Consider the following 13866-nt stretch of genomic DNA (forward strand, 5'->3'; position numbering starts at 1 on the left):
CAAACATGCAACTGCCACCTGGTGCTCAAATGCCGCCATCGGCAAGTGGAGGATCGCCATTAATTCCCGGTAGTCCTTCAATTGGCGGCTTTAATGCAGCGGGATCAATAAGTAGCCGATTGGGTCCTCCGCCTCCGACACATCCATTCCCTCCCTCATCACTGCATTCCAATGTCAACGCTGCGTCGAATCTGGGACTAAAACCAAACGAAACGACGCCGGAAGGACGCGACAAAGGCCCAGTTAGTGGTGGTCCTGCTCCACCGCCAATGATAAACGGATATCTGCCGCCATTTGTTAACAGTGCTGGACCACAATCTAGGATCTCACCACATCCAAATGCAATGCCGCCAACGGCAACACCACCTGCTACTGGTATAGCACCACCTTCGTCGTCATCATCATCTTCTTCGGCTGGGGTAATGACGAGTAAATCATCTCTACCCATTACAACTTCCGCCTCGCCCCATTCCTCCGCCGCCTCTGCATCCTCCTTGGCTTCCTCCAATGCACAACAACCGCCGCCATCATCTTCTTCAGCTTCAACACTTCCTCCCTCGTCGATAGCCACATCCATGGCCAAGTTTCCACCACACAGTGGTAGTGGATTGCCTCCATTACAAACAACTGCTGGCCTTTTTGGCCCAGGAGGTCTGCCGCCTCATGGTTTACCGCCTGGCGTGGGACATCCTGGAATGTTGCCCGGTGGCATACCTCCCAATGGTATATCTCCAATGCTTTTACACGCATCGCCATATCGCCCGCCCTATCCCAATTATGCACTCTATGCACCCTACAGTGGGCTACCGCACAGTCACTATTTGCCCCCTGCAGTGCCATCGCCAAGTGCCTCGCCACGGACAAGTCGAGAATCTCCCATGATGTCACAAATGACCAAACCAGCCAGCTTAAGGCCGCCAACGCCAGTCAGCAGCCAGCCAAACAACTCTGCATCGTCGTCGGCAGCACCACCATCATCGTCGTCATCGTCGACAGGAGCGGGACAATCAAATAGTGCTAGTGGTTCCAGTACGCCTACCAGCTCAACTCCAACCACAGTGTCTACGCCCACGTCAATGCCACCTGTGACAGCAAGCTTAAGTCATGGCCCAGCGACAGGACTGCCAACACCTGCAATGCCCTCGCATCTGTTGCATCATCCACATCTTCCATATCCAGGATCGTTGCCTATGCCGCAGCAAATGCTGGGTGGTCCTCCGCCACCATTTCCACATCCCCAGTCGGCGGCAATGTTATCGCATCATCTGCCCATTTCCTCCTCCCACCCAGGTCACAGTATAGCAAGTGTAACGACCACAACCTCTGCCTCCACACCACTCAGTGCAACACTGAGCGGAGGCAGCGGCGGCGGGGTCATCAATAGTGGATTAAATCCACCAACAATGTCCAGCAGAGATGGAGCCCAAATACTGCATCCACCGCCACCACACTTGCTGACGCATCCCCATTTGGGGCCGCCACATATGCCGCCACTTCCGCCTCATATGCTGCCAACGCCACACTCAGCTCTTCTGCGAGGAGCCTCACCAACAACCACCCCATCTACTCCTCAGAGCAGTAGTAGTAGTAGTCAGCCGCCTCAACCTGCAAGTTCTGTTGCCTCAACTGCTGCGGCCACAAATTCAGCATCTGTGATTCACAAGGGCATATCACCGCAAAGTGAAAGTCCGTCTAAAGAGCGTAGCAGCAGTAGTAGTAACACCAGTAATGACAGTCTCGCCTACCTTCCACGTTCGTCTGTTGCCAATACTCACCTCAGTGGTTTTCCTCAACCGCCACCACCAACATCAACGGCGGCGGCATATTTACCAACGTCAATGGCGGCGCCCACATCATCATCAGCATCGTCGTTATCACTATCCACAGCGTCGTCGTCGATAGCATCGTCCTCCTCGATGACGACCTCCTCTACACCATATTCCGTTGCTTCCTTGGCTATATCAAATGCCTCCTATAGTTCCACGGTTTCGTTGCCTACAACAACATATGCTGCAGCTGGCGGTATGCCCATGATGACTTCACAACAGCTGCCACAACATGCTCCTCCGGGTGGTTTACCCTATCCGGGTGCTCCAAAACATTCGATGTGGCCGCCTCCAAGGTAAGTTTTTTTAGTTATTTGAAGAAGTTTTTTTTAATTATCCTTTTAATGTTTTATTGTTGTTTTTACAGTTCCTCTTCATTGTCAATACCACCTCCGACATCAGCTGTTACCTCACATCCATCTAGTTTGGCCACAAGGCCCACGCCACCGCCTCCAACTGTGGCAGCCACATCCGTGACGGCAGGCGGCTCGTCGTCAATGCAGCCACCACCCATTTCGGTTTCACCGCACACAGCGACAATGCATTCCTCATCGGCTTTGGCACCACCACCGCCGACAATACCTGCTCCTGGTAGTGGATTTCATCCACAATATTTTGTGCCTCCAATGCCAACAGTTCCTGCGGCTCCGCCGGTGTCGTCCTCAGCAATGATGGTTGGTGGTGTACCGCCAATTAGTTCCATAAGCAGTTCACTGGCTGTTAGTTCGGCAATCTCGGCACCAGCATCCTCAGCAATGATAACCACGGCGGCAAATAGTGCACCGGTTACCACAACCACTCAAAGTTCGGCACCACATCCATTTTCGGCGGAATCGTTATTCCAGCCGAGTAAGAGTAAGTTGGAGTGGTTTTCTGGTTTCCTTCAATGGGTGGTACTAATTTTTTTTCACTTACAGATGATCAAGCCGATCTTTTGAGACGTGAATTGGATAATAGGTTCCTGGATCGTAGTACACAACAACAGCCAGCTGGCGTTCATGGTGGTGCTGGTTCTTCGGCCAGTGGTCAAAGTGCAACGACGGGAGCAGCAGCCGCTTCACCCTCAGTGGCATCAAATGCTTCACCGGCTAGTGTTCCCCCACCACCACCCACATCGAGTAGCGGCAGTTTAGCAACGGCAACATCAGCCGTTCCACACGGCCCCTCAGCTGCAGCAATACCATCACCGTATCTAAGGCAAGAATTGCATCATCATCAACATCAGCATACCCATCTGCATCAGCATCAACAATTATTGCCAACAGCTATAGCGGCAGCTCCGCCACCAGCGCCGGCTCCTCTCTTTCCTCCGCCTCTGTTCAAAGACATTCCCAAAATTGCTGCCGTTGATTCGCCATTCTATCGTACGGGGTTGGGATTGCCCGGTTATGCGGGCTACAGTCCAGCCGGGTTAATGCATCCCGGTTTGGGTGGTGCTACCCCGTTTATGCCACCCAGCCATTTAACATCATTTGCGCCAAAGGTAGGTTTTTGTTTTCCGCCCAATTTTCGTTTTTCATTTTCTTCATTCATTCACATCATTTCATTTTTCATGTGTTTTCCTTACCTCATATTTTCATGTACCCATCTTAACTATTAAACCCCATATTATCCATCCAAAACATCATCACATAAATACTCTAAACCAAAAAAAAAACTCTTACACACTCACTCACATACAGACGATACAACCCGCGCCCTCCTCAAATCCACATCAGCAATCTCAACCGCCTTTACCAACCAATATTGTTGAATCCTCCTCAAAATCTATTAAGTTTACGGTAGGTGTTGCAAATTACTTCCATAACATCATGCATCGATCATCTTGAAAATCTAAGTTTTAATTATTACCTTTGAATTACCAACATAACCTCAAATTATTAATTGCCATTTATTTTGTTCTTACAGAAAACTGGCCGTTGGAATGCCATGCACGTTCGTATAGCGTGGGAAATTTACTATCATCAAAATAAACAAAATCCCGATAAATTAAGCTCAGCATCGGCAGCATCAGCATCAGCGGCCTCATTAGGTCCCGGCTCGGGTAGTAATCCATCAACACCGGGTATTACGGCGAATAATAGTAGTAGCAGTGCCAGTGTTACGCCAACATCAACGACCGTGTCACAAAGTAGTATAGCTGTATCATCGGGTCTAGGTGGTGCTGGACCCTCACCATCGGCAATGTCATCGCTAAGTATGAAAGCGTCGCCAGCCTTAACATTAAGTGCGGGAGCATCACCGCATCTAATGCATCGACCTGGTGAATTGCCACCAACTGCTTATGCCTCGGCATTGCCGGGACGTTCGCCGTTTGAGACATCGCCATTGTCGGCTAGTTTCATTGGGGCACCGCCCAGTCATATAGGTAGGTTTTAATTGGCAATTCTATAAAGGTCGTTTAAAGAGGGTAAAGAGGACTTTAAATGATTGGCTCTACAAAGAAGGTCTTTGTCATGCCTGGGCCTTCAGAACTTCCACATAAGAAGACCTCTTTATTTATATTTCTTTATAAGTTGACCCAAGGGTTTTCTACAAGAGCATCTTCTACCATCCCATAAGGTCTTTTATGACCATACCCTTTTGGTCTTCTATGAGCAGATTATTCTGGGCTTCTATAAGCAGATTATTCTAGGTTTCTATAAGCAGCCACGTTCCTCTTTTTTTAAAGGTCATAGGCAGGTCTTTCTCAGACCTTCTCGACTTTATTTAGAGTTTATTTATCCTTCAGAACTTCCATATAAGAAGGCCTCTTTTTTTGTACTTTTTTATAAGATGAGCCAAGAGTATTCTACAAGAGAACCCTGTGTCATCCCATAAGCCTTTTGGTCTTTTATGACCATACCCTTTTGGTCTTCTATAACCAGATTATTGTGGGCTTCTATAAGCAGATCATTCTGGGTTTTTATAAGCATACTTCCCGGTCATCTATAAGGAGACACGTTTCTCTTCCTTTCAAAGGCCATAGACAGGTCTTTTACGGAAGGAAAATCTGTCTCAGATCTTTCGTATAGATTTTAATCAGAAAATGTAACCATTTTTTCTAATCCTGCATCTTTTTGTCTATTTTTTTAGGTACTGCTGTTTCCCCATTTGGCCGTTACGTAGGACCATTTGGTTTTGGCCTATCTCCATTTGGCAGAGAAATACAATTAGGTGGTACCCTGCACGATCCTTGGAGAGCGTAAGTATTTTTTTTAATTTATTCACAAGCAGAAGAGAAAAAAATAAAATTCCCCTCCCTCTACTTTCCACAGAGCTGCTTTACAACAACGCGCTGTGCCTTATCATCCGGGAGCACCACCTCCTGGTTGGCCCATGAAACCCGATACCACAGCCTTAGATAATGCCCGGCGAGAGGCCGAAGAACGCGAACGAGAACGTGAAATGCGTGAACGCGAACAACGAGAACGTGAACGACAACGTCAGCGAGAACGTGAGGAACGTGAACGCAAGGAGAAGGAGGAGAAACTTAAACGGGAACAACAGGAACGTGAACAGCGTGAACGCGAGCGGGAACGTGAACGGAAGGAGCGTGAACGCAGAGAAATGGAACGCCGCGAAATGGAACGTGAACGTATGCTGCAACAGCAGCGCATCAACGAAAGCAATAAATTGTCGCAAGCGGCGGCAGCAGCAGCGGCTATGAATCAGGCGCGCGAACGTTCACCACATCGCAGTGTCACAGATATGCAAGGTGGCCCTGGTGGTCCAGTGGGTGGTGAAATGCGTATTAAAGAGGAAATGCCACGAACTAAAGAAGAGCAGGATGCTATGATGATGAGAGCCTCAGCCGCAGCAGCGGTAGATCCTCGTTATCATAACTCGCTGGCAGCTGCCCAGGCAAATGCGGCAGCGGCCGCCCATCATGCCTCATTCATGGCCAGTCGTCATGGGCCCCATGTGGGACCACCACCTCCACACCTAACAAGGACTATGATGGCACCAGGTCTTGGTGGTCCACCCATGACTCACTTTGGTCCTCCAGGTCCTGGCTGGCCTATGGATCCCTATCGTGACCCCTATGCAATGTCTGCCTTACGTTATAATCCCCTAATGGAGGTGGCTCTTCGCCATGAAGAAGAACGCCACAAAGCAGCAATGAACTTGTATGCAGTGCAATCGGCGGCCCATTTGCGTGGCAAAGAACCATCCCCCATACCACCACCCTCAGGTGTAGGAGGACCATTGGGTCCGCCACCACCTCCCCATCATCGTATACAACCTGGTCCACTGGGACCACCGCCGGGATCAATGGGCCCAGGTGGGCCAGGTGGACCTCCCGTCGTACCCACACAATCATCGCTGAGCGGTAAACCTCCACCGACACTGGGTGGTATGCCACATCCCATGGTGGTGGATCCGTTAATGCAACCCAAAAAGGAGGAACCCGGTGGCGGCGGTGGTGGAACACCGCAGACGGTAATGGGTATGGCACCCACAGCAACAAATCCAGGAAATAATCCGCCAGGCCGATGATAAATTGATAAATGTGCTGCGGCCAAAAGAGATGTCATCGATTTAACCTAGACGGGGCATTTTTTGTATATAAAGCAACAACTGAGCAATGCAGCAGCAGCAGAGGAGGAGGACATGAAGACGACGGATGAAGTACAGGAAATATCATCAATAAACAAACACACAAACAAAACAAGCTTGAAATGAGACCAAGTAATCTTTAAAAGAAAACAAACAAAACCCTAACAAACACTGTATTATAAAACTAAAAACCAACAACAAGAACAATTTATTCCCAATTGTGAATCTTAAAAAAAAACACTGTGCATACCTTTTTTCGTATTTTCCCCCCTACCTATATAGTTTTTCTTCTTCTATATATTTTTTGGGGAAAACCCAACGTTGTATAAAAGTAAATTTTTATTAATTATTATTATAAACTAAATTTTCCCTCTCCCCTTCCAAAACTAACAAATTGCATTCTGTAGGAAATCTACTTCTACTACTTATTTTTTTTTTTACAAAACCCCAAATCCCCTTTTTGTTTTTTAGGCTCCTCCTTTTAAACCCCCATTTTGTTTGCATTATCCTTTTTAGAATGTATTATTGTATTGTAAAAAATGACTATTTAATTCCAAAAACAAACAAAACAAAATCTTAAGATATTGAAACTTTCTCAAATACACACAACTCTTGTAATTGTTTATAACATTAAAAAAACAAAACAAAAAGAAAAACAAACAAAAAAGCTGAAACAAATTAACAAAGTATATAAACATGTATGCAATATTATATACTATATACATATATATATAAATATATTTATAAGTAAGAAAGTAAAGTAAAACAAACAAAACAAAATTATGTTTAAACAAACAAATATTTTACACCAACAGCCAAGTGTAAACGTAATTGTATCTTTTTTGTGAAATAGTAATTTAATTTTTTATATATATAATTTTGATATTGATGGCGACGAGATTTTTTTTAAGATGACATTTTAGTGTTTTCTTTTTATTATGTATGTAATTTGTTAAACTAATTTTTGAGTATTTTTCCTAATTTATACAAATTTGTGTTTTTTTTTTAATATTTAATTGATTTTCTTTAAATTATATTGTCATCAGAAAAAAATAGTATTTTTTGTGAAGTCGTCCCTCTGTGTTTAGAAAAATAAACCATAATTAGTAATTTTCCCTTTTTTTGTACCCACAAAAAGTAATGAAACATATTAAAGTAAATAATATGCCAGATCTGTACACTATATACAAATTGTCTTTATATATTTCAATATTGAATTCATCGACAGATTCAAAAGAATATTAATCAATCGATGCTTTGAAGGAAAACTGTGTGATGAAACTAAATTGGTATGTAGGTATCACCCAGGTATGTAGGTAGCCCAGGAAGAAATATGAATTATTGCTTGACAATGCAGTACCTTGAATCTTCTTGCAATGCATTTAGTAGACGGATAGGTCTAAATGTTATAATTAATCACGACATGTTTTGTCTAACAGAATAAATCCACTTAAGAACAGAAACACATAGTCCTTTTCGGAAGAGTGAACCGAAACATTTTTTTTACATCCAGGGAGTCAAGAGTCATCATTTTATTTAGAGTGTTTCGGAACTAGTTTCTGTTTATAATCTATTAAAACGTTTTCATTGGCTTTGATTCCATTCTTAGCTAGAAATTCTCAAAACATATGAGTAAATATCAGAATTGGTATGACTATTTTTTTACAGGAAAAAAATGCTAAATACTTATGAAAACTTAAAATATGTTTTATATAAAACTTATTGACCAATATTTTATACATAAAAATCTGAACCGAAATTGAATTACATTTTCATTGAAAATAAATTCGACAAAATTTTTAACAATATTTTTTTTTATAAAATCGGTTATCTGTTTTTTTTTATCAGACTGTGATTATATTGGTCCGAATATTAAGGAAAAATCGATCCATTTTTTTTTTAAAGAATTTTTTTTGGAGTATTCCATTTAATGAAGTGTTTGGAATCGCTCATGGCCCTTTGGGTTAGGTTCACGTTTATGAAATAAATTGAATTAAATTTTGAATTCAATTTATTTCATAACATTTTTTTTTCTATATATTGGTCGATTTGGTTTAAGTTTTATTTTAAAAATTGGAAAAAATTCCAAATTTGATGAGGTAAAAAATTGGTTCAAAATTTGGTCATTTTTGATTTTTCCAATAAAAATGGTTATCAGACAGTGAATTTAATTTATTGGTCCGAATATTAAGGAAAAATCGATCCAAAAAATTCTTAGAAGAAAAATCGACCGCTTTCTTAAAAAAACAAATAAAACCAACCAATTTTCACGGAAAAAATTGGCATTATTTATAAAAAGGTAAAAATATAAACCGAAATTGATTTTTTTCTTTTTTTGAAAATTAATTCGACCAAATTTTGAATAATATTTTTTTAAAAAAATCAGTTAAAATTTTGATAGAAAATAAATTCAGGCATTTTTTATTAGACAGTGAAATTATTGATTGGTCTGAATGTTATGGAAAAAAATCGATACTTTTTTTGTAGAAAATTTGTAGAAGAAAAAATCGGTCATCTTATATACAAATAGAGCGAAATTTATTTTGACCATTTTTGGTTTTTTTTTTCAAATTGGTCGATTTGGGTAAAGTTTTGTTTGAAAAATTGGACAACATTTCAAAATTGATGTGGTAAAAAATTTGACAGAAAAACAAATTTTCAACATTTTATAGAAGAAAATCCGCTTTTTCAATAAAAAAAATATATTGGACCATTTTTTTTACAAAAAAAAAAAAAAAAAAAAAAAAAAAAATTATATTAAAAAATAATAGACCAACATAATTTTTTGTACAGAAAAATTAATCAAAATATGAATTGGTTTACAATTTGATAAAAAAATTTTTTTCTTATAATAAAATTAACAAATTTGTACGAATACAATTTTTAAGCACATTTCCTTATTGAAAAATATTCCACTTAAAAATCCGCTCATCTACTAGGAATTTTTTTTTAATTTTTTTCTGTTGAAATTCTACAAATTTTGATTAAAATATGGCAAAAAAAACAAACAGTCCTTTTAGAAAGGCTTTAAAAATTGAATATCCTTTAGAAATTTATTATAAAAAAATTATTTTTTTTTTAAATTAAAATTGTTTTTAGTTTTTCTCACCGTTTTTTAAATAACCTGTGACATTTTTTTTTTTTGTTACTATTTTATTATTCGGATTCAAATCTAAATAATTGTATTTTTTTTTTTTTTCAAAATAAATTTTAATTAATTTATATTAGATTTTCTTCTATCGATTTCCTCGCCTAAAAAATATGACCTCATCATCATTCATCGAGCAATATATCAAAATACTTTTATTGATTCAAAACAACAACAATTTCAAAATTTTATAACATTTAAATTGCTATATCTTTAAAAAAGATACAATTTCAGTATACACTTTTAAAGCGGGGTGTAAATTTATTATTAATATAAAAAATAAAGTCAATACCATGGTAAAACACAACAAATATAAATATATATATATATATATATACAAAAATTATATATAAAAAACATTATATAAAGAAAGAAACAAACCAACAAGAAAAGCAAAACAAAACTATTTTATTTTTTTACTCTATATATAAATATTATTTTTTTACTAGTAAATAGGACGCTTCGTAATTAGAGCATTTGTATTATTTGTATAGTTATTATTATTACTATTACTACGACAATTATTATTATTATTACTATTATTTATATATCATGTACTAAATGTTGTTCAAATGATAAAGAAAAAAACAAAACAAAAAAGAAAAGAAACACAAACACACAAAATAAACAAAACTGACTATTTTTCCTAAACTGAAATAAAACAAAAAAATCCTTTTTCCCAAAAAAATCCCCACATCCCTTCCCCCCCAAATGCCTATACTTATATATAAACAAAAAAATATATATATAGGAAATAAAGCATTCAGCAGTAACGTAACGTAAAAAAATAAAAATCAAATGATGTTAACAAATTTGCTATAAATAAAAAATAAATACAATTTATACTGTTATACATATAAATGAATATACATTGTAGGAAAAAAAACAAAATTTTTAGTAGTTTTTTTTTTATAAAAAAATAGGATTCTCCACAACTCTCTTTAAAATAAAAAAAGAAAAACCGAAAACAGATTAAAAAATAAAACTATCAATTAAAAAAAATTATATATATACATACAATATACATATATATATTCATATATATATATATATATATATATAAATATTTAACAACAAAAACAAGAAAATAATATTTCTATAAATAAAACAAATAAAAAATTAACATTCAAAAAAAATCATATATTATTAAATTATAATTAAAAAACAAACAACAAAATCAACTATCTTTAAGTAGCTTTACGGATTATTTATAAAAACAAACAACAAAACAAAAAATTGAAAACAAAAAGAAAACAACAAAATATATACAATTATTAAAACAAAATCCAACAACAAACATTTTGATTATTATTGATTATCATGCAAAAAACTAAAATTAAATTCAAAAAAACAAATTTTTTCGCATATTTATATTTCTGTAATTTAATTGTAATAAATTCCAAAACAACAACACACAACCACAGCAACAGAAATGAACAAGAAACAAAAAAAAAACAAGGAAACAAACGTATGATTTAATAAAAATGAAAAGAAAAAAATATATAGGAAATTTCTGTGGTAGTTGTTTTCTTTGTTTCCACGTTCAAAAAAAAAAAAAAAATAACAAGTGAAAAAGCGTTAAGTTCGGCCGGGCCGAACTTTGGATACGCTTCACCATAGATATACTGACAGGTACTTGAAAAAAATTATAGGGAATATACCAAAAAGTGTACCTATACTGACATTTCTACAAACCGATTATGGTTCCAAATATTGGTCCCAGACCCCATGTTTCTTTGTACCAAATTTGTTTAAAAAAATTTTTGATTTCATCCAAACATTTCTTCCAAAATTAGTTCAAGTTCGAACATGGGGAATATCGGACCATTCCTACTGGAACCTCCACACAGGGGCTAGGTCTAAATGTGGGCTAAAGTTCATTATCGAACCTTACGTTCAACTTTTTTATCTCGATATCCTCCGCATGTGAAATGATTGCATCAGATTATTAGAACCAAACTCAAAACACGGAACCAATCATATAACTATTTTAATATAAAAAATGGGGTTATATGGGGACGAACCCAAAAAGGTGGCGAATATTAAAAATTTGTGGTAGGAAGATTTGTTACCATATACGACGACTACAAAATACCAAATTGCAGCGAATTTGGTTGAAAAACGCGCTCAAAAACCCTAAAATAGGAAAATTGAGGGTACCTTTATATGGGGGCTATCGGAAAAAATTTACCTATATTTACAATTTTTTGTGGAGAGATATGGTACCTATTAAGAACGCAAAATACTAAATTACAGAACATTCGGTGGAAAAATACGATCAAAACCCCCAAAATACTGAAATTTAGGAGGTACCGTTATATAGGGGCTACCAGAAAAAGTAGACCTATATTTATAATTTTTTTTTTTGTGGAGACATTTAGTACCCAATAAGAACCCAATGTACCAAATTTTAGCGTATTCGTATGGAAAACTCGCTCAAGAACCGCAAAATACCCAAAATTGGGATGTACCGTCATATGGAAGCTATGCCTAAACGTGGACCGGCATATTCCATCTTCGAACTTGACCTGCCTGCAGACAAAAGACAACTTTATACAAAATTTCAGCACCCTATCTCAATTCATTAGAAGATAGCGTTATTACAACAGGCGGACGGACGGACATGGCTAGATCGTCTTAGAATTTTACCCTAATCAAGAAGATATATATACTTTATAGAGTCGGAAATGCATATTTCGATGAGTTACAAACGGATAATATAACCTCCATACTATGGTGGAGGGTATAAAAACCATCCAAGCTAATGGTAGGTATCTGGAAAAACATTTAGAAATCCACGATCATTGTGGGAAATTGAAAAAAAAATATTTTTTTGTAAATCACGCCTATTGTAGATCCTTAAAAAATAATTTTTAAAAATCCACGCCTATTGTGGATCCTTAAAAAATAATTTTTAAAAATCCACGCCTATTGTGGATCCTTAAAAAATAATTTTTAAAAATCCACGCCTATTGTGGATCCTTAAAAAATAATTTTTAAAAATCCACTCCTATTGTGCATCCTTAAAAAATAATTTTTAAAAATCCACTCCTATTGTGGATCCTTAAAAAAACAATTTTTAAAAATCCTCGCCTATGGTAGGTAGGTCATTGAAAAAATATTTTTTTAAAATCCTCGCCTATGGTAGGTCATTGAAAGAATATTTTTTTAAATATCCACGCCTATGGTAGGTCATTGAATGAATATATTTTTTAAAAAATCCACGCCTATGGTAGGTCATTGAAAGAATATTTTTTTTAAATCCTCGCCTATGGTAGGTAGGTCATTGAAAGAATATTTTTTTTTTTAAATCCTCGCCTATGGTAGGTAGGTCATTGAAAGAATATTTTTTTTTAATCCATGCTTATGGCAGATCCTTGAAAAAATAGGCAATGGTAGATCTTTGCAAATATATTTTTAAATGACTCGCACCTTTGGTTTCTTTAATTTCTTTTTATTGATCGATTGAGACACCCCTCATAACATGTCTCTTGAAAGCCAAATATCTAATTGACCTTAAAACCACAAAGTCCCAGTCAACTGAAGCCAAAATCGATATTTTTCCAATTTTGTTAAATATCAGTTGTATATATGCTTCCTCAAATGTATTTATTTCCATACAGATAATCTACACAATCTCACCGAACCACTAGTGAAAATTTTATGCAAATACCTCAAGTACTTACGGAGTTATAGCCATTTGAAGTTGACCTTGTGTCAAAATATAGCGGCTACACGATTCTGTTTGCCTAGTACCACAAAAGGAAAAAATTAAGAAATTGCTTCTGGCAAAAAATAGAAAATTAATGAAGACAGTATTGCCACATCGTTTGCTTTGTGTGTGTGTTTGATGTTCATTTGCAAAATGTGAGCATACTTTCAGGCGCACCTTTAAAATAGATATGCGTCTAAAAAATTCAATGACAGTGTGTTTTAATGCAACGCCTAAAAGTATGCTAACAATTTGTAAAACAGCTTCAAACACCCAAAACACAATCTGGCAATACTGCCACCTGCATTCATTTTCGATTTTTGGCTATTTGCAATTTCTTCAGTTTTTCCATTTGCGGTACTAGGCAAACAGAATCGTGTAGCTGCTATATTTTGAAACAAGTTAAACTTTAAATCGCTATAACTCGGTAAGTACTTGAGGTATTTGCATGAAATTTTCACAAGGGGTTAGGGGAAATATTGTAGTTTTTGTATGTGTGTCAATGAAGTGGATATTGCAAAAACAATAACATTGAAAATTGGTTTATAAAAAATCTACGCCTTATATTGGTCTTTAAAAATATATCTACGCTTTGTATTGGTCTCTAAAAATCATATATGCCTTGTATTGGTCTTTAAAAA

General features: G+C 37.1%; 1 protein-coding gene across 1 annotated transcript; it reads left to right on the forward strand.

Annotated features, from left to right (window-relative positions):
* Positions 1-506: 506 nt before the first annotated feature.
* LOC133322624 (uncharacterized) lies at positions 507-6305 on the forward strand. Its single transcript, XM_061531590.1, has 7 exons — positions 507-2122; positions 2194-2675; positions 2744-2827; positions 3002-3309; positions 3735-4194; positions 4902-5010; positions 5084-6305. The coding sequence occupies exons 1-7, from the start codon at positions 576-578 to the stop codon at positions 6303-6305; spliced, it is 4212 nt and encodes a 1403-aa protein (XP_061387574.1). The 5' UTR covers positions 507-575.
* Positions 6306-13866: the final 7561 nt, after the last annotated feature.

Source organism: Musca vetustissima, unplaced genomic scaffold (assembly GCF_032173495.1).
Source record: "Musca vetustissima isolate MV318-11 ecotype Yass unplaced genomic scaffold, APGP_CSIRO_Mvet_v1 utg11391, whole genome shotgun sequence".
Taxonomy (NCBI): Eukaryota; Metazoa; Arthropoda; class Insecta; order Diptera; family Muscidae; genus Musca; species Musca vetustissima.